The sequence below is a fragment of the Tamandua tetradactyla genome, chromosome 2 (genome assembly GCF_023851605.1).
Source record: "Tamandua tetradactyla isolate mTamTet1 chromosome 2, mTamTet1.pri, whole genome shotgun sequence".
NCBI lineage: Eukaryota > Metazoa > Chordata > Mammalia > Pilosa > Myrmecophagidae > Tamandua > Tamandua tetradactyla.
In genome coordinates this window covers 182,719,413-182,742,174 of record NC_135328.1, presented here as the reverse complement: position 1 = coordinate 182,742,174, position 22,762 = coordinate 182,719,413, and the positions used below count along the sequence as shown (strand labels likewise).

The 22,762-nt window shown below is 36.3% G+C and overlaps 1 protein-coding gene across 4 annotated transcripts in view; it reads right to left on the bottom strand.

The window, feature by feature from the left end:
* Window positions 1-22,762, bottom strand: part of FOXJ3 (forkhead box J3) — a 216,204-nt gene that overhangs the window by 42,317 nt on the left and 151,125 nt on the right. For 3 of the 4 annotated variants that reach the window (XM_077150035.1, XM_077150037.1, XM_077150036.1), the window contains exon 6: window positions 1,031-1,132. The exons of the other annotated variant lie outside the window; for it this stretch is intronic. In XM_077150035.1, the coding sequence (XP_077006150.1) occupies window positions 1,031-1,132 (102 nt within the window). The remainder of the gene's footprint in view (window positions 1-1,030; window positions 1,133-22,762) is intronic. 4 annotated transcript variants of the gene reach the window in all.

Here is a 22,762-nt window from a genome sequence, read left to right as displayed (position 1 = left end):
AAGGCTCCTTAAGTGATTCTGATGGAATCATTTCATAGATTGCTGTTTGGATAATCATTACTCTATACCTTGACTACCAATTTCCTTTCTAAATTGTCAATCTGATTATGTTACCCTGAAAATAATGTCTTCTCTCTGTTTAATTATAATCTTTCGTTTTACAAATAAAAATATCCTATGTGTCCTATATTGGTTTAATGGTATATGTATGCATGTTAAGGTGTGAGAAAGAGGGAAATAAGACAGAGAAAGAACAGCAAGTCAGTGTCAGAGAGAGGAAAAACAGATAAAAACTAAAGGAAGAGGGTAAAAACAAGGTTGGAAGAGAGTGTGAACATGAGTTTCAAAGAGGTATGGCTTCAAGATGCTCATGCCTAGGAGAGGAAGAAATAAATTCTGAGAACTGAAATTTAATTATGAATTTCCCAAAGACTTCTCAGGGTTTTGAGATGTGAAATTTAGACATTATACTGTAAAGAAGAAACATGATTCTACTAGGTATGCAATCACCTGGTAGAGTTTTGAGCCTTGCATCACAAAAACTGCAGCAGACCAGTACATACTACAACCGGGTATACAGTATCTAGACTCAGGCATCATGAAAACAGGTCGATCACCAAACCCTATGAGGTTGTTCAAATTACTTATTTTATCATATTCTATCAACTCCCTGGAAATATGACAAATTTTTCCCACTACATATTTGGGAGGTAATCAGTGCTTTTGATACAAACTGATTCAATAAAAAACTGGCTCTGAAATTCTGTTTCTATCCATGGGAACTGGCAAAAACAAGAATTTAAATTAGTACAGTTTCTCAATAAGCACCTTCTGATTTCTCCTGAAAAATACTTTCTTCTAACTTGTGCATATCTCAAAACATTCTAGATTTCTCTTTCAAGCTGCCATGCATGGGGTGGCCAAATTTATATCATTAAACTCAACAATATATAGTTCCATTATTGTTATAAAGACAAATTAAATACATCACTCAATGACATTATCAAAAGCATTTAAAAAATGAAATTACTTTGTTAGTCACAGTGTTGATTGCCAGAGTTGGAGAGGCACTTCCCGAAATAATACACTCCATTCCCAAAGAATCTGAATCTATGCTATATGGAGTTGAGGCCTAAAATATAAGAACAAAATAAATAATTATTAGCTTACATATCCAGCAATTTTAACACAGTTTGAAGGGATTTCATTAAATTCTCCCATATCCACTTTTCTGCTTTATTTACGAAAATGATTTGAAATGGTATTGAAATCTCGAGTATATTAATATACCCTGAATTACTATTACAAAGTCCATAGGTAAGCAACTTCATACCAACTCTTGTAATTGCTTGTGGTATAGGTTCACAAAAATTGTAGATAAACTTCTACAATGCAGCCTGTTAATGGTCCTGTAATATAAATCCTCCCCTTTCTCATTTTAGTAACAGAACTCTATAATTATTGACTGAAGGCTGCCCAGTTAGAGACTACATTTTTCAGACTCGTATGCATCTAATCGTAGTCATGTGATTAAGGTGTAACCAATGGAATGTGAGCAATGGTGATAAGTGCAACTTCTGGGTCATGCCTGTAAAATAAACTTTTTGCCCTCCATTTTCTTTCTTCTTATTACAGGCTTGAGTAAGACAGGGTGGTGGTGATCTTGCTTAACCATAAAACAGAGGGTAATATCCTGGGGTATAATGGAAAAAGAACATTAGAGAGAAGGTGAACATCTGAATATCCTTGTGGAACAGAGCTATTTATCTCCCGACCCATCTATCAGCTCAGATTTTTATCTGAGGGAGGAAAAAAACTATCTCTAGTTTAAGCTTCTCAGCTGTCATTTTATTTTTTTCCCTTTGACTACTAAAGAACTGACTAGAACAACTTCATATGCACTGCTTACACATCTAACATGGGTGTCAAAACAATATGGAAGGATTTTTGCATTTAGGATTTTGGATCTAGATTATGAGAACTCATCTCCCTTTTCCAAGAAATGATTATTACATTACTGAGCCATCAAGATAGTTCAACATCAATTGTGAAAGTTAAAGATGGGCAGATATAAATAATTTGTAACTATGAGGCTAGTTCCATTTATATTTTCTCTCTGGTAAAAAAAAAAAAGTGTTCAACACAATCTCAACTGAACATGCATTTTAAAGAGATCATACTGGATAAGCAAAGAGCAATTTCACTGAGACAAATTTCTGAGATTAATCTACTGATTATATAATCCTCAGCATGAATTTCTTTGATTAGATAATACATTTGTTAAGAAGATAGAGAATAGACATCTTGATTGAAATGAAAAAGGGAAAAGACTAAGGTTACCCCTAGAAGCTAAACTGCAGCATTAACGCACTGGGTACACATTGAGGGTTAGGAAAAAATGAAAAAGGGTTCAAAAGTAGGAGTGAAGAGAATCAAAAATAGAGTGTATACTTCCGAGTCAAGATGGCGGCTTCACAACGTGCGCATTTTAGTTTGTCCTTCAGAACAACTACTAAATAACCAGAAACAGTACAGAACAGCTCCTGGAGCCACGATAGTGACCAGACACACAGCGTACCCCAGTCTGGACCAGCTGGACCGGCTGCGAGCACCCCCCAGAACCATGAGTTCCCAAAGCTGCGGCAGCCAGCGCCCCTCCCCCACAGGAGACTTCCCAGAGGGGAAAGGAAAGGACTTTACCAGCAGCAGGAACTGGGCACAATCAAACGCCAACTGTGGAACTAATTAACAAATTCTGACTACTAAAAATACGCCCCTAGCTTAGGTGAACCTGATCAAAGTGGAGGTTGCTCATTTTTGCCCCGGCGCCAAGGGGGCAGGACTGACAGAAAAAGGGGGAAAAAAAAGAAGGAAACAGAGGTTTTTGTGGCTGTGTATCTAAAAGGCTTGATTGTCTCTGGATACAGCGGAAGGACTTTTCAGGCTGCAACTGCCCCAGGCATAGGCAGAAGTGAGCTCTTTTGGGGGCTTATCTTTGGGGTACGCTGCACTTCTTGGATCTGTAATTTTAGGTCTTTCATAAGAGTTGGGAAATTTTCAGTGATAATTTCCTCCATTAGTTTTTCCCCTCCTTTTCCCTTCTCTTCTCCTTCCGGGACACCCACAACACGTATATTGTGCACTTCATATTATCATTCAGTTCCCTGAGTCCCTGCTCATATTTTTCCATTTTTTCCCCTATAGTTGCTGTATCTTGTCGGATTTAGTCCCCTATAGTTGCTGTATCTTGTCACCCCACCCAGGGGAGGGGTGAAGTCCCACTCAGGTGGAATCCCTCCATCAAGGAATTTAGACACCAGGGCTTGGTAATTCGAAGCCCTTAAAACCAGCCTACAATCTCTCTGTCTCCACCACACTCCCAGCTGGAAGAGTCTGTCAAAATTAAAGGTATGGCATCATCTTATGCTGGTGGGACCTGCAGTGAGAAAAGCACCACAAACAGGGCAGAGTAAGAAAAACAGAGTCCAGAGACTGCACAGGAAAGTCTTTCAACCTGCTGGGTCTCACCCTCAGGGAAAACCGACGCAGGTGACTCTTTCCTCCTTATAGGAGGCCAGTTTGGTCTGGGAAAATCTGGCTGGGGTATATAATATTTAAGTAGACCCTCCTAAGTGTGTGTGGGGAAAGGCACCACACAAGCAAGGCAAGAAACAAGAAAACAAGAACTGAAAAATTCTCCTCTGTTAAACAAAACTTAAGCTAAAGGTCCAGATAAAGCTGAACAGAATGTCAAAGAACAGACAGACAACAAATTCATCCAGTAAGAAAACCCTAGATAAAAGAAGTGAAAGCAATCTCCAGAATAAACTAATGAAGGTAATTAAATGCCTAGACGCCAGCAAAAAATAACAAATCACACTAGGAAAACTGAAGATATGGCCCAGTCAAAGGAACAAACCAACAATTCAAATGAGATACAGGAGCTGAAACAATTAATTCAGAATGTATGAACAGACATGGAAAACCTCTTCAAAAACCAAATCAATGAATTGAGGGAGGGTATGAAGAAGGCAAGGAAAGAACAAAAAGAGGAAACTGAAAGTCTGAAAAAACAAATCACAGAACTTATGGGAATGAAAGACAGTAGAAGAGATGAAAAAAACAATGGAAACCTACAATGGTAGATTTCGAGAGACAGAACATAGGATTTCTGAACTGGAGGACGGAACATCTGAAATCCGACAAGATACAGCAACTATAGGGGAAAAAATGGAAAAATATGAGCAGGGACTCAGGGAACTGAATGATAATATGAAGTGCACAATATACGTGTTGTGGGTGTCCCGGAAGGAGAAGAGAAGGGAAAAGGAGGGGAAAAACTAATGGAGGAAATTATCACTGAAAATTTCCCAACTCTTATGAAAGACCTAAAATTACAGATCCAAGAAGTGCAGCATACCCCAAAGAGAATAGATCCAAATAACGTTCTCCAAGATACTTACAAGTCAGAATGTCTGAGGTCAAAGAGAAAGAGAGGATCTTGAAAGCAGCAAGAGAAAAACAATCCATCACATACAAGGGAAACCCAATAAGACTATGTGTAGATTTCTCAGCAGAAACCATGCGGGAGAGAAGACAGTGGGATGATATATTTAAACTACTGAAAGAGAAAAACTGCCAACCAAGAATTTTACACCCAGCAAAATTGTCCTTCAAAAATGAGGGAGAAATTAAAACATTTTCAGACAAAAAAATCACTGGGAGAATTGGTGACCAAGAGACTAGCTCTGCAAGAAATACTAAAGGGAGCACTAGAGACAGATATAAAAAGACAGAAGAGAGAGGTGTGGAGAAGAGTGTAGAAAGAAGGAAAATTAGATATGACATATAAAATACAAAAGGCAAAATGGTAGAGGAAAGTTCTACCCAAACAGTAATAACATTAAATGTTAATGGATTGAACTCCCCAATCAAAAGACATAGACTGGCAGAATGGATTAAAAAACAGGATCCTTATATATGCTGTCTACAGGAAACACATCTTAGACCCAAAGATAAATATAGGTTGAAAGTGAAAGGTTGGGAAAAGATACTTCATGCAAATAACAACCAGAAAAGAGCAGGAGTAGCTATACTAATATCCAACAAATTAGACTTCAAATGTAAAACAGTTAAAAGAGACAAAGAAGGATACGTACTAATAAAAGGAACAATTCAACATGAAGACATAACAATCATAAATATTTATGCACCGAACCAGAATGCTCCAAAATACATGAGGCAAACACTGCAAACACTGAAAAGGGAAATAGACACATCTACCATAATAGCTGGAGATTTCAATTCCCCACTCTCATCAATGGACAGAACATTTAGACAGAGGATCAATAAAGAAACAGAGAATTTGAATATTACAATAAATGAGTTAGACATAACAGACATTTATAGGACATTACACCCCACAACAGCAGGATACACGTTTTTCTCAAGTGCTCATGGATCATTCTCAAAGACAGACCATATGCTGGGTCACAAAGCAAGTCTCAACAAATTTAAAAAGATTGAAATCATACAAAACACTTTCTCAGATCATAAGGGAATGAAGCTGGATCAATAATAGGAAGAGTGCCAGAAAATTCACAAATATGTGGAGGCTCAACAACACACGTTTAAACAACTAGTGGGTTGAGGGAAATTTATTGCCCTAAATGCCTATATCAAAAAAGAAGAAAGGGCAAAAATACAGGAATTAACTGTCCACTTGGAAGAACTGGAGAAAGAACAGCAAACTAATCCCAAAGCAAGCAAAAGGAAAGAAATAACAAAGATTAAAGCAGAAATAAATGAAATTGAGAACATGAAAACAACTGAGAAAATCAATAAAACCAGAAGTTGGTTCTATGAGAAAATCAACAAGATTGATGGGCCCTTAGCAAGATTGACAAAAAGAAGAAGAGAGAGGATGCAAATAAATAAGATCAGAAATGGAAGAGGAGACATAACCATTGACCCCACAGAAATAAAGGAGGTTACAACAGGATACTAAGAACAACCAACTTCGACTCAAGATGAAATAGATGACCTCAACAAACCAATCACAAGTAAAGAAATTGAATCAATCATTAAAAAGCTTCCCAAAAAGAAAAGTCCAGGACCAGATGGCTTCACATGTGAATTCTACCAAACATTCCAGAAAGAATTAGTACCAACTCTGCTCAAACTCTTCAAAAAAAATTGAAGTGGAGGGAAAGCTACCTAATTCATTCTATGAAGCCAACATTACCTTCATACCAAAACCAGGCAAAGATATTACAAAAAAAGAAAACTACACACCAATCTCTCTAATGAATATAGATGCAAAAATCCTCAACAAAATTCTAGCAAATTGAATCCAGTAACACATTAAAAGAATTATACATCATGACCAAGTAGGATTCATCCCAGGTATGCAAGGATGGTTCAACATAAGAAAATCAATTAATGTAATACACCATATCAACAAATCGAAGCAGAAAAATCACATGATCATCTCAATTGACGCAGAGAAGGCATTTGACAAACTTCAACATCCTTTCCTGTTGAAAACACTTCAAAGGATAGGAATACAAGGGAATTTCCTTAAAATGATAAAGGGAAAATATGATAAAACCCACAGCTAATATCATCCTCAATGGGGAAAAACTGAAAACTTTCCCCCCAAGATCAGAAACAAGACAAGAATGTTCACTATCACCACTGTTATTCAACACTGTGTTGGAAGTTCTAGCCAGAGCAATTAGACAAGAAAAAGAAATACAAGGCATCAAAATTGGAAAGAAAGAAGTAAAACTATCACTGTTTGCAGATGATATGATACCATATGTCGAAAACCCTCAAGAATCCACAGCAAAACTACTAGAGCTAATAAATGAGTACAGCAAAGTGGAAAGTTACAAGATCAACATTCAAAAATCTGTAGCATTTCTATACATTAGTAATGAACAAGCTGAGGGGGAAATCAAGAAACGAATTCCATTTACAATTGCAACTAAAAGAATAAAATACTTAGGAATAAATTTAACTAAAGAGACAAAAGACCTATACAAAGAAAACTACAAAAAATTGTTAAAAGAAATCACAGAAGACCTAAATAGATGGAAGGGCATACTGTGTTCATGGATTGGAAGACTAAATATAGTTAAGATGTCAATCCTACCTAAATTGATTTACAGATTCAATGCAATACCAATCAAAATCCCAACAACTTATTTTTCAGAAATAGAAAAACCAATAAGCAAATTTATCTGGAAGGGCAAGGTGCCCCAAATTGCTAAAAGTATCTTGAGGAAAAAAAACGAAGCTGGAGGTCTCGCGCTGCCGGACTTTAAGGCGTATTATGAAGCCACAGTGGTCAAAACAGCATGGTACTGGCATAAAGATATATCAACCAATGGAATCGAATAGAGTGCTCAGATATAGACCCTCTCATCTACGGACATTTGATCTTTGATAAGGCAGTCAAGCCAACTCACCTGGGATAGAACAGTCTCTTCAATAAATGGTGCCTAGAGAACTGGATATCCATATGCAAAAGAATGAAAGAGGACCCATATCTCACACCGTATACAAAAGTTAACTCAAAATGGATCAAAGATCTAAACATTAGGTCTAAGACCATAAAACAGTTAGAGGAAAATGTAGGGAAATATCTTTTGAATCTTACAATTGGGGGCAGTTTTATGGACCTTAAACCTAAAGCAAGAGCACTCAAGAAAGAAATAAATAAATGGGAGCTCCTCAAAATTAAACATTTTTGTGCATCAAAGAACTTCATCAAGAAAGTAGAAAGACAGCCTACACAATGGGAGACAATATTTGGAAATGATATATCAGATAAAGGTCTAGTATCCAGAATTTATAAAGAGATTGTTCAACTCAACAACAAAAAAACAGCCAACCCAATTACAAAATGGAAAGAAGACTTGAACAGACACTTCTCAGAAGAGGAAATACGAACGGCCAAAAGACACATGAAGAGATGCTCAATGTCCCTGGCCATTAGAGAAATGCAAATCAAAACCACAATGAGATATCATCTCACACCCACCTGAATGGCCATTATCAACAAAACAGAAAATGACAAGTGCTGGAGAGGATGTGGAGAAAGAGGCACACTTATTCACTGTTGGTGGGATTGTCAAATGGTGCAATCGCTGTGGAAGGCACTTTTGTGGAAGGCACTTTGGCAGTTCCTCAAAAAGCTGAATATAGAATTGCCATACGACCCAGCAATACCATTGCTAGGTATCTACTCAGAGGACATAAGGGCAAAGACACAAACGGACATTTGTACACCAATTTTTATAGCAGCATTATTTACAATTGCAAGGAGATAGAAACAACCAAAATGTCCATCAACAGACGAGTGGCTAAACAAACTGTGGTATATACATATGATGGAATATTATGCAGCTGTAAGACAGAATAAATTTATGAAGTATATAACAACATGGATGGACCTTGAGAACATTATGCTGAGTGAGACTAGCCAAAAACTAAAGGACAAATACTGTATGGTCTCATTGATATGAACTGACATTAGTGAATAAACTTGGAATATTTTGTTCATAACAGAGACCATCAGGAGATAGAAGTAGGGTAAGATATTGGGTAATTGGAGCTGAAGGGATACAGACTGTGCAACAGGACTGGAAAGAAAAACTCAGAAATGGACAGCACAATACTACCTAACTGTAATACAATTATGTTAAAACACTGAATGAAGCTGCATGTGAGAATGATAGAGGGAGAAGGGCTGAGGACATAAATGAAATCAGAAAGAAAGATGTTAAAGATTGAGATGGTATAATCTAGGAATGCCTAGAGTGTATAATAATAGTGAAATGTACAAGGTATAATTTTACTAATGTCTTTGCATGAGGAAGAATAAAGGAATGTCATTATTGCAGGGTACTGAAAATAGATGGTAATTAATGTTTTAAAATGTCACCTTCTGCGTGACACTAAAGCAAAAAATGTTTATGTGGTACAAAATTTATATTTTGAGTAGTGCATTTCCTAATATAACTTATGTAGATAGTTTGATTGAACATCATAAGTACTTGGAATATCAGGTAGGACATGAGATTTTGCTGGTTTGTCCAGAGTGATGTCCCGATGAATCCCAGAGTGATTCAATCAGTGAATGGAAAAGTATCTGCAAAGCCCCCTTCAGGGAGTGGTGAGAATGGGGAGAAATTCAACTTCCCCAAGTTGAATTCCTGATATTATCACAAGCAGTGTGGACAACCAAAGCTATAGGCAGAGCCCCCAGTCTTGGGGTTTGTTCACATGAAACTTAACTCTGCAAAGAATAGGTCAAGTCTACTTAAAATTTAGGCCTAAGAGTCACCCCCAAGAGAGCCTTTTTTGTTGCTCAGATGTGGCTCCTCTCTCCAGCCAACACAACAAGCAGTTTCACCTCCCTACCCCTCTCTATGTGGGACATGATTCCCAGGGGTGTGGACCTTCCTGGCAACGTGGGACAGAGATCTTGGAATGAATGGAGACTCAGCATCAAAGGATTGAGAAAAACCCTAGAATGAGCTGAGACTTAGCATCAAGGGATTGAAAAAATCTTCTCGACCAAAAGAGGGAAGAGGGAAATGAGACAAAGTGTCAATGGCTGAGAGATTCCAGAGTCAAGAGGTTATCCTGGAGGTTACTCTTATGCATCAAGTAGATATCATCTTGTTATTCAAGATGTTATGGAGAGGCTGGAGGGAACTGCCTGAAAATGTAGAGCTGTGTTCCAGTAGCCATGTTTCTTGAGGATGACTGAATAATGATACAGCTGTCACAATGTGACTGTGTGATTGTGAAAACCTTGTGTCTGATGCTCCTTTTATCTACCTTGTCAACAAAGGAGTAGAACATATGGAATAAAAATAAATAATAGGGGGAACAAACGCTACAATAAATCTAGTTTAAATGCTAGTGATCAGTGACAGCGAGGGGTTAGGGGTATGGTAAGCATAACTTTTTTTTCTCTGTTATCGTTTTATTTCTTTTTCTGTTATCTTTTTATTTCTTTTTCTAAATCGATGCAAATGTTCTAAGAAATGATGATATGCAACTAAGTGATGACATTGTGAATTACTGATTATGGATGTTGTTTTATTTTGTTTCTTTATTTTTTTAATTAATACATAAATTTTTTAAAAATGCAAAAAAAATTTCTGGTACACAGAAAAAATTCTCACAATAAAGCAACCATGTTTCTTAAAAAAAGGAAATGGAAAACAACAAATGTTGGAGAGAATACAGAAAAATAGGAACACTTAATCATTGTTGGTGGAAATGTAAAATAGCTCAGTTTTTATGGAAAACAGCTTAATGGTTTCTCAGAAATTTTAGTATAGAATTAGCATATGTCCCAGCAATCCTGCTTCAAGGTATATATCCAAAAGAATTGAAAGCAAGGACTTGAATAGATATTTTCACACTAATATTCATAGTGGCATTATTCACAATTGCCAAAAGATGGAAGCAACACAACTGTCTAGCAACAATGCACGGAAAAACAAAATGTAGCATATACATACAACAGAACATTATTCAGTCACAAAAAGCAACAAAGTTCTGATACATATGACTGTGTGATTAATCTTGAAGACATTGACTGACATAAACCAAATATAAGAGGACAAATATTCTATGATCTCACTGATGTGAAATAATTAGAATATGCAAACTCAGAGTCAGACACTAGAAGGCAGAATACCAGAGGCTGGGGTAGGGATAGGGAATGGGGCATTGAAGCTTAACTGGTACAGAGTTTCTGTCTGGGGTGATGGACAAGTTTTCCTGATGGATGATGACGATGTTAGCACAATATTGTGAATACAATTAACACCACTTTATTGTATTTTTTAATGTAATAAAATGGGAAGTTCAAGGTTGTATATATAAGTTACCAGAATGAAAATTTTTTAAACCATAGAACTGTACAACAGAAAGAGTGAACCCTAATGTAAACTATGGGGTATAGTTAATAGCATAATTATAATACTATCTCTTCAAATGTAACAAAGGTATCACACTGAAGCAAAGTGTTAATAACTGAGAAAATTGCATTGTGAGGGTGGTATATTGGAATTCTGTACTTTTTGCATGATCTTGTAAATCTACAATTTCTTGAATTTAAAAAAGAACAACAACAAAAAAAAACCTTTCAGACTGAAAAATAGAGTATCTAAAAAAAAGCAGTGAATGGGTTTAATATTAGAATGGAGATAAAAGAGGAAAGAATCAGTGAACTGAAAAATGGATGAACAAAACTTTTCCAAGCTAAAGCAAAAAAAAAAAAAAAAAAAAGTTGATTTTTAACATAGTTGAAGTTCCAGAATAAAAGGAAAAAGACAAAAACGGTAGAAAAAATATGTATGTAAAAATGATAACTGAAAATGTTGGAATCCAATTTGGAGAAAGCAATAAACTTGCAGATTCAAAAAGCTCAGTGAACCCCAATTAGGATTCATTCAAAGAAAATCAAGCTTAGCTAAAACATAATCAACCTATTGAAAATCAAACATAGAATGCAGCCAGAGAGAAAAACAACAATATATTTACATACAAGGGATCATCAACTGGAAAATATGCATTTCTCATAAAAAATGATTGTGATCATAAGATATTGAAACAAGCTTTTCAAAGTGCTAAAAGAAAAAACTGTCAACTCCAGCTACTGATACTATGAAAATATTCTTCAAGAATAAGGGCAAGATAAAGAGATTTTCCGAGAAATAGAAACTAAGATAATCTGTTGCCAGGAGACCTGCACTACAAAAAAAGCTAAAGGAAGATCATTAGGCTAAAGGGAAATTATAGCAGAGTGAATCTTGGATTTGTGGAGTGAATGAAAGCATCAGAAAGAGTAAACATCTGAGTAAATATGTTTTTAAAAATATATGGTTATTTAAGGTAAAAATTATAACATTATCTTGTGAGATTTTTTCAATTACAACTGTGAGGAGTGGTAGAGGAGAGGGCAATGGAATCTGTATATCTGGAAAGTTTCCACAGTTTCTATAACATTAACCAAGAATAAACTGCAAAAGTTTTGGAGTGTATAACTCAAATCCCTAGAGTAATCAGAGAAATAAAATATTAAAAGCCATGATTCTTTTTTCTGTCTCCAGTGTCTTAGAGCATCTAGAAAGAAAAACCTGTTAATTGTGGAACAATAACCCATACCAAACTCTGAAATCTATTCTATGACAGCCTGTTACAATGTACTTTGAAATTTATTGAGTTTTTGAAAATATGTTATATTTCACAATAAAAAAGGTTAAAAAAGAAAAGAAAAATGGTATGAAAACCTCATAATGCCCTTGCTAGCCCTTTTCTTACCCCACCCCTTCAGTGTGGAGTCAGCCTGCATTCTGATTGTCAGTCCCAGGCACTGTTCTGGAGGGAGCAGTATAATACCTGTGTGCATACTGCAGTGCCTTTGTGTCAGTACCAATCTAACGGATGATAGCCTGAAAGACTGGACCAGAGAACTCCTCTCTGGCTTTCCCTATCAGAACTTGTTCTATAATCAGAAGCAGCTTGTGGACACCTAAAACAATATAAGAAACAACAAAGTCAAAGTAGCCTAGGGCAAACGGATTATGTGCTTTAAGTCATATCATAAAGCCCTCAGGTGTGGGGTCTATTTTATAGGAAGCAGAGCGGACATTACAGGACATTCCTGTAAATGGGGGAATTCCTAAGGCTACAAGCAAGTACAAGGCCAGGACAGGAAGAAGGCTCAGAAAAGACTGAGAGGACCATGTACCTCATATGCTTCTATGACTGATCTACTTGATAGGAAGGCTAAACAACCAAAGGAGAGCACCAGCCTTATGTAGAGGTGATTTGCAAAGACAGTGAAAGGTGTATTTTACACTGGTTTGTTTTTTTTTATCTCCTCAAAGAAATTACCTCAAGGAAATTTTTGTCACATCACTATGTAGAATCAAGTTTAAGGTACAGATAGCTCAAGGACTAAATCCTAGGGTTAACACAGCATAATATGAAATAATAAAGTGTGCAACAAAAGATTATAAGACAAAGAGGAAATAACAGCCCACCCAAAAGAATGAGATAAATCCAGAAACCATCAATGAAGATGGTCAGACTTTGGAGATACTGGACAAAGACTTTGAAAAGAAAATGATAACATGCTCAAGGAGATAAAAGATAAATGATAACATGCTTATGGAGACTGCCGGGAGGATGGCGGAGTAGAATGCAGTGAGTTCACACGTGCTCCATGAAACAAGATAGAGGACGGGAAGAAAATGACTAGGAATGCAGGTACCGGGGTGTGAGTAAATCAGGGGGGTCTTTAGGCAGTTTTTGGGGAGGAGAGCATTGGCAGGATTAGACAGGGAGAACGAGTGAGTCAGGTGACCGGAATCCCCACCAGGCATACTGCAGTGCATGGGGGAGGTGTGGCAGAGGGAGGTGAACATCCTTGGCTCCAGCCTGCACAGCTGCTGGCTGCGGAAACCTTCCTAGATGGCCGTAGTGGATGGCACCTGTGGGGTGACTGGAGGAGGGATGACCATCCACAGCAGAGCTGGGCCTCAAGGCAACTGGAGTGATCACCAAGACAGGTGTGGGAATAGCTAGACTGTAGGTGTGGTGCCTGTGAGACCTGCCAGTGCTGTGAATCAGCTGATTTTCCAGGTGCTAGTCAGCTCCACAGTCCCCCTAAGAGAGAAGGCCAAAAGGCCACCCCAGAGAGGGAGCAGCCCGCCTGTCGAGCCCGCCAACCTCGAGGCAGGAGGGGTGGGGTTGAGGCATGATGAGACTTGGAGCGCCACCTGCTAGCCACATCCAGTAAGTACAGGTGGACTGTACTAGATGGGGAGGGGGAAGCCTGAGAGAGAAGACCACCTGCTGGGAAGAAGGGGTAAGTGCAGGCAAGCTAATTCCCTATCTGCCTAATTCTTTATTTTTATTTTTATTTTATTTTTTTCTTAGTATTTTTTCCTTTTCCTCCTTTTAAAAATATATTCTTTTTACACGTTTATTAGTAGTATAATTATTCATTTTTAAAGATATTTCATATATTTATTTTCCATTTAACATATTTTTTATTACTCCATTTCATCTATCTTTAATATTACTATTATTCGTTTTCTCTTAAATTTTCTATCCCTTTGGTAGGCATCAGCTTGACTTCACTCCCAGTATATCCTGGGGTGTCTCCTTTTGATTTTAGGGCCTACTACTGTTGAGGTGTATTTTGTTGTTGTTCTTGTTTCTGTGTTTCATATTTTTATTAGTATCTTCTTTGTTATTGTTCTTCTTGTGTGTTTGTGTGAACAGGTTGGTAGCCAAGCTTGGGTCTCCTGTGTGGTGGTCAGCCGTTTTGCTACTGGAGAACCCATGCACCCAGCCTAGCTTCTAACAGACCCTTAAGTTGACCAGTAACCCCTAACATGAGATCTGGACCTTGATTTGGTGGAGAATAACCGACAGAGTACAAAAGGAAACATTCAGTGAAAATCAAGTAAATACAAAACTCGAGAAGAATGAAGGCAACCAACTTGCAAAGTAACCATATCAAGATAATCAAATGCCCCGAACACAACAGAAAATCACAAAGCACAGGAAGATCCAAGCAGAAATGGTCCAGCCAAACAACTAAATCAAAATTCCACAGCAGGGACAGAATATGGAACAACTACTCAAGGATATTTATAAAGAAATAAAGGATATCAGGAAGACACTACAAGAGCAGAAAGAAGAATTCAGGAGGTTAAACAGAAAAATGGCAGATCTCACACAAATGAAAGATACAGCAGATCAAATTAAAAATGTAATGGAGACACAGGATAGCAGATTCAAAGAAGCAGAAGGAAGAATAAGTGAGCTAAGACAGAACAAGTGAACTAGACCTCACAAAAGAACAAATGGCAAGAAAGATGGAAATAATGCAACTGGATCTTAGAGAAATGATGGACAATAAGAGGCACACAAATATAAGAATTACCATTGTCACAGAAGAAAAAGAGAAAAGTAAAGGGTTGGGAAAATTAGTTGAAGATATAATCAGAGAAAACGGCAAGTCAAAAAGACCAGCAAACTCCAAACAGAACAAATTTGAACAGACCTACTATAAGACACATATTAATCACAATGTCAGATGTTGAAGAGAACAGAAAGTCTGAAAGCAAGAAAAGAAAAGCAATCTATTATATACAAGGGAAAACACAAAAGACTGACTTCAGACTACTGAAAAGGCACCATGGAAGCAAGAAAGCAGCGTTATGATATATTTAGGATCCTGAATGAGAAAGGCTTTTAACCAAGAATTCTTTATCCAGCCAAGTTATTCTTCAAAACTAGGGGAAAAGTTAAAATCTTTAAAGACAAAGAAAGAGAGAACTAGTCAACGAGAGACTGGCCCTACAAGAAATACTAAAGGGAGCCTTGCCAGCTGATAATAAAAGACAGGGAGCGAAGTCTGGAAGAGGGCACAGAATTGAAGAATATGAGTAAAGGTAATTTAAAGGAAAAGAGAGAGAAAATGAAAATAATATATGGATCTGACAAATAAAAACTAAAAGACATGGGTGCACAGGTGGTTCAGTGGTAGAATGCTTGCCTTCTATGCGGGAGACCTGGGTTCAATTACTGGACCATGAACCGCCTCCCATCCCCCGCAAAAATTAAAAATTAAAGGACAAGACAGGAGAGGCAAGAACCGCTTTTTAGTTTGAATGTTAATGGACTAAACTCCCCAATTAAAAGACACAGACTGGCAGAATGGATCAAAAAACATAATTCATCTATATGTTGCCTAAATGAGACACATCTTAGCCTCAAGGACACAGACTGAAAGTGAAAGGATGGAAAAAGATCTTTTATGGAAGTTGTAACAAAAAGAAAGCAGGGGACTAGCTATACTAATATCAGACAAAATAGACGTTAAATTTAAAGATGCCATAAGAGACAAAGGAGGACACTACGTATTAATAAAAGGGAGAATTCATCAGAAAGAATAATCATAAATATTTATGCTCCCAATCCACACAGAGGCTCAATAAGGAAACAGAGACCCTAAACAATGGGAAAAATGAATTAGATCTAATAGACATATATAGATCATTACACCCCAAAACACCAGTATATTCATTCTTCTCTAGCACACATGGAACATTCTCCAGGATAGATCATATGCTGGGACACAAACTGAGTCTTCATAAATTTAGTTACATTGAAATTATCTAAAGCACTTTCTCCAATCACAACAAGGAGATAAAGGAATAAAGTTGGAAATTAATAATCATCAAAGAACCAGAGCTTTTACAAAGATATGGAGATAAAGCAACATATTCTTAAATAATCAGGGCGTCAAGGAAGAAATTGCTAGAAAAATCAGTAAATATCTGGAGACAAAAGATAATGACAGTAGAACACATCAAAACTTAGGGGATGTGGCAAAGGGAGTGCTGAGAGGGAAATTTATTACCCTAAATGCCTGTATTAAAAAACAAGAATGAGCAAAACTTGAGGATTTAACTGTTCACCTGGAGAATTTAGAGAAGGATTAGCAAACTAACCGTAAAAGCAAATAAAAGAAGAGAAATAATAAAGACTAAAGGAGAAATCAACAAACTGGAGAACAATGTAAGAATGTTCTGTATTTGTTAACGAAGTGGTCTATATATGTATGTTAGGTGTAACTGGTTTAGTGTATTATTTAAGTCTTCAAAAAAAAAAAGAATAGAATCAACAAAACAAAAAGTTGGTTCTTTGAGAAAATCAATAAAATTGATGGTCCTCTAGCTAGACTAGTGTATAAAAAACAAGAAGGTACAAAATCAGGAATGAGAGTGGGGTCATTACCACAGATCATGAAGAAATTTTAAAAATCATAAGAGAATATTATGAACAGCTATATGCCAACAAACCAGACAACTTACATGAACTGGACAAATTCCTAGAAACACAAGATTTATCTATACTGACTCAAGAAGAAAGATCTCAACAAACCAATTACAAGTAAAGAGATCTAGTCAGTCATCAAAAATCTTCCCACAAAAGAAAAAGCCCAGGACCAGATGGCGTCACAGGAGAATTTAACCAAACATTTCAAAAAGAACCAATTGATTTGAAGAGTGAATAAAGAAGTATTTGCAAAGTCCCCCTGGGGGAATGATGAGAAAGGGGGAAAATTCAACTTCCCCAAGTGAAGAAATCTTTATATTCTCACAAACAGTGTGGACAACCAAAGCTATAGGCTGGGCCCCCAATCTTGGGCTTTGTTCATATGAAACCTAACCCACAAAGGATAGGTTAAATCTACTTAAAATTAGGCCTAAGAGTCACCCCCAAGGGAACTTCTTCTGTTGCTCAGATGTGGCCTCTCTCTCTCAGCCAACACAACAAGCAAACTCACTGCCCTCTCCCTCCCTATGTGGAACATGACACCCAGGAGTGTGGACCTTCCTGGCAATGTGGGACTGAAATCCTAGAATGAGCTGGGAATCAGCATCAAGGGATTGAGAAAATCTTCTGACCAAAAGAGGGAAGAGTGGAATGAGACAAAATAAAGTGTTAATGGCTGAGAGATTCCAAACAGAGTCGAGAGGTTATCCTGGAGGTTATTCTTATGCATTAAATAGATATCCCCTTTTTAGTTAAGGTGTAATGGAGAGGCTGGAGGGAACTGCCTGAAAATGCAGAGCTGTGTTCCAGTACCATGTTTCTTTTTTTTTTTTTCCAAACAAAAAAAAATAAAATTTTTATTTTGAGTTTCCCTTTAATGACAGATATTTTCCACAGTATATTCATGCAAAACGTGCCTGATATAACCTCTTGAACATGCTCTCAACATGATAGTACAATAGATTTGGGGACTTCTCCCATCAACATCAAGGCTCTGGGTCCATAATCTGGTCTCATTCTCCAATGCGCATCTTTCCTCTGTGCATTGTCATTGAAATTAAAATATAATATACTCTTTGATGCTAACATTTTTACCTGTACAAATTACTAACTGAGAGAAAATTTATAAGAATGTAGCTTCATCAGATAATACATTATTCTTTCAGCAGACTCTTTTTCCCTTTTTATTTTATCCTCATCTGAAAGTTTGCTGAGGTTTCCCTTTTAGTCCCACTGTCAAAAGGGATGCTTGATCCTTTCTCACCAGATCCAGTCATCTCACTAGAGTTCTTACTGGTTATTTACTCCATAGCAGGCATCTGACAATCATCTGATCAAATTTTTGGCACCTTTCATTGCAAGAAGCACCGTTATTTCACATATAATTAGGAAAGAAAAATAAATGCCAGTTATAAAAGTGAGATACCAAAGATTGTAAGATGCACCATTAATTCAAAGATCAAAATACGAAAGCAAAGAATATGAAAATGAGTACTTTCTCCAGTAGCCATGTTTCTTGAAGATGATTGTATAATGATAAAGCTTCCACAATGTGATTGTGTGATTTGAAACCTTGTGTCTGGCGCTCCTTTTATCTAACTTATGGACAGACGAGTAAAACATATGGAATAAAAATAAATAATAATAGGGGGAACAAATGTTTAAATAAATTTAGTAGACTGAAATGCTAGTGATCAATGAAAGGGAGGGGTAAGGGGTATGGTATGTATGAATTTTTTTCTGTTTTCTTTTTATTGCTTTTTCTGAATTGATGCACATGTTCTAAGAAATGATCATCATGATGAACATACAACTACGTGATGATATTGTGAGTTACTGATTATATAACAAGAACGAATGATCATATGGCAAGAATGTTTGTGTGTGGTTATGTATCAAAAATTTTTAAAAATTAAAAAAAAAAAAAGAACTAACACCAATCTTGCTCAAACTCTTCCAAAAAATTGAGGAAAAACGAATGCTTACCTAACTCATTTTATGAAGCTAACATCACTCTAATACCAAAATTAGATAAAGATGATACAAGAAAAGAAAACTACAAACCAATCTCTCTAATGAACATAGATGTGAAAATTCTTAGTAAATACTAGTAAGTTTTATACAACACCACATTAAAAGAATTGTACACCATGACCAAGTGGGATTCATACTGGGAATGCAAAGGTAGTTCAACATAAGAAAATCAATCAATGTAATACAGCACATTAACAAGTCAAAAGGGAAAAATCAGATGATCATATGAACTGATGCTGAAAATGCATTCGATAAAATCCTATATCCTTTCCTGATAAAAACACTTCAAAAGTTAGGAATTGAAGGAAACTTTCTCAGTATTATAAAGTGCATATATGAAAAACCCACAGCCAGTATCATGCTTAATGGTGAGAAACTGAAAGCATTCCTCTTGAGATTGGGAACGAGATAAGAATGCCTATTGTCACCATTATCATTCAACATTGTATGACAAATATAGCTGGAACGATTAGACAGGGGAAAAAAATAAAAGGCATCCAAATAGTAAAGGAAGAAGTAAAACTTTCATTATTTGCAGATGACATGATCATATACTTAGAAAACCCTGGGAAATCTATAGCAAAACTACTTGAGCTAATAAACAAATTCAGCAAAGTGGCAGGATACAAGATTAATGTACAAAAATCAATAATGTTCCTATACACAAGCAATGACTTATCTAATGCAACTAAGGAAAAACTTCCACCCAGAAGAGCAATCAAAAGAATCAGGTATCTAGGAATAAGCCTAACCTGGGATGTCAAGGACTTATATACACAAAATCACAAAAAATTTTGCTAAAAGAAATAAAAAATTACTTAGATGGAAAGATATTTGATGCTCACGGACAGAAAGGTTGAATATCGTCAAAACGTCAATTCTACCCAAAATGATCCACAGATTCAGTGCAATACCAATAAAAATCCTAACAACATACTTTGAAGACTTGGAAAAGATGGTTATTAAATTTATATGGAAGGGAAGGAGACCCTGAACAAGCTAAAGATATCCTAAAAAAGAAGAGCAAAGTGGGAGGACTATCACTTTCTGACTTCAAAGTTTACTATAAAGCTATGGTGGTCAAAACAGCATGGTGCTGGCACAAAGATAGAAGGACTGTCCAGTGGAATAGGAGGATCAAGAGTACAGAGATTGACCACCAAATTTATGAGCATTTAATCTTTTATAAGGCCCCCAAAGTCACTGAATTGGGATAGAATAGTCTTTTCAGTAAGTGGCCATGGGAGAACTGGATTTCAATAGCCAAAAGAATGAAAGAGGACCCCTACCTTATATCCTATACAAAAATTAATTCAAAATGGATTAAAGACCTAAATGTAAGAGCCAGTGAAGGGGAACATCTTCAACATCTAACAACAGGAGGCAGATTCTCAAACTTTACACCTATGGCACAAACTGTGAAAGAAAAAAACAGACATACAGGAACTCCCTAGGATCGAGAGTTTCTTTGCCTCAGAGGACTTTGTTAAAAAAAGGTGAAGAGGCAGTCAACTCAATGGGAAAAAATATTTGGAAATCACGTATCGGACAAAGGCTTGATATCTTGCATACATAATGAAATTATAAAGCTCAACAACAAAAGAACAAATAACCTAATTATAAAATGGGCAGAGAAATGAATAGGTATTTTTCTGAAGAATAAAGATAGCTAAAAAAGCACCTGAAGAGCTTCTCATCTTCATTGGCTATAAGGGAAATGCAAATTAAGATGACAATGAGATATCACTCCATACCTATAAGAACAGCTGCTATTAAACAAACAGGAAACCATAAATGTTGGAGAGGATGTGGAGAAACTGGCACAAATTATTTCCTCAGGAAATTAAATACTGAGTTGCCCTATGACCCAGCAATACCAAAACTCAGTATATACCCAGATGAATTGAGGGCAGTGACACGAACAGACATTTGTACACCGATGTTCACAGCAGCATTATTCACAATCGCCAAGAGATGGAAACAATCTAGGTGCCCATCAACAGAAGAGTGGATAAACAAAATGTGGTAAATACATATGATGAAATATTATGCAGTATTTAGACAAAATAATGCCTTGAAATTATGACAATGTGGACAAACCTTGAGGATATAATGCTGAATGAAATAAGTCAGACACAAAAAGACAGATACCATATGATACTATTATTATGACTCTGGTAAAGTCTCCAGTGTTTTGGAGAAGCTAGAAAGAAAAATCTGAGAAGAGGTAGTCCATGACAAACTCTGGGACCTGTTCTGGAGCTGCTTGTGTGCTTTGGAAATTACTGCTTTTTCTTTCTTTTCTTTATACACACATATATTTTATATTATATAAATTATATATTATATACATTACATATAATTTACAACAAAAAAAATGGTAAAAAAAACTACAGGCAGATATAGTAATATTAGATGAAATAAATTCCTGAAATAAAAAATTTGAAAATATTTAGTAACATAACTCATTACTACAGCAAAGTTGATAATTGTAGTAGCTTTTTACCTGATATTTCAAGAATGCACACAATTTTATAGTTATTCAAAATAGCACTTAATATTTAGAATCCAAAAAATTCTGATATCTGTATCTATAAATTTTTTTCCCTTCCTTGCTTTAATTTTAAATTGATTTATGAAACACATTATACAAACAGGCTTTACAATGATTAATTAGAAATTTTATTTCAATATGCCTATGGTCAAGCTAATGAAGATATCTATTTTTGGTGAGTTTTAGTATATTGTTTGTTTTCTTAAATAAAAATGTTTTTTAAAAAACAGGGAGAAAGCACTAAAGGATATGAGGAAAACAATGAATGAACAATATGAGAATCTCAATAAAGAAATAGAAATTTTAAAAGGAACCAAACATGAGTAGGATCTTAAGCTGTGACCCACCTATTCAGGGTGGGTCTTAATCCTTTTACTGGAGTACTTTATAAGAGAATGAAATTCAGACAAAGAGAAAGCCATAGAAGCAAGAAGCTGAAAGCAACAAAACCTGGAACAGAGACAAGGAAACTCTGCCATATGCCTTGTCATGTGACAGGAGTCCAGGGTCACAGGCAACTGGTCTTCAGGAACTATATATTGTCTTGATGATGCCTAGATTTAGACAGTTTCACAGCCTCAGAATTGTAAGCTTATAAGCTAATAAATTCCCATTTACTAAAAGAAAAAAAAAGGGGGGTGGGACCAAACAGAAATACTGAAGACCAGCACAACTGAAATGAAAAATTCTACAGAGAGTTTCCAATAGTAGGGAAACCAGTGTATTCAAATGTCAAGACAACTAAAATGATTCAGGCTGAGGAGCAGAAAGAAAAATGAATGAAGAAAGTGAACAGTTTGAGAAACCTGTGGGATATCATTCAACCGCCAACGGTGAACACAAACAGAAGAAAGGGGCAGAAGGAGTATTCAAAGAAATAATGGTAGAAAATTTCCCAAAGTTAATGAAAGACATGAATATGCACATTTGTGACTCTTAACTGCAAACAGGATAAACTCGAAGAGAAGAATGTTCAGACATATAACAGTCAAACTCTCAAATGTCAAGGATGAGAAGAGAGTTTGAAAGTTGCAAGAGAAAAGAAATGTTATGAAAAGGGACTCTTCGTAAGATTACAAGATGAATTCTCATCAGAAACCACGGAGGCAAGGTGGCAGTGGAATGAAATATTTAAAGTGATGAAGGAAAAACAGTTGCCACAAAGAATTTTATAGCTGGTGATACTGTCTTTCATAAATGAGGGAAAGTTAAGACATTCCCAGTTAAATAAATGATGCAGAAGTTTCTCCCCACTAAACCTTTCCTATGAGCAATGCTAAAGGG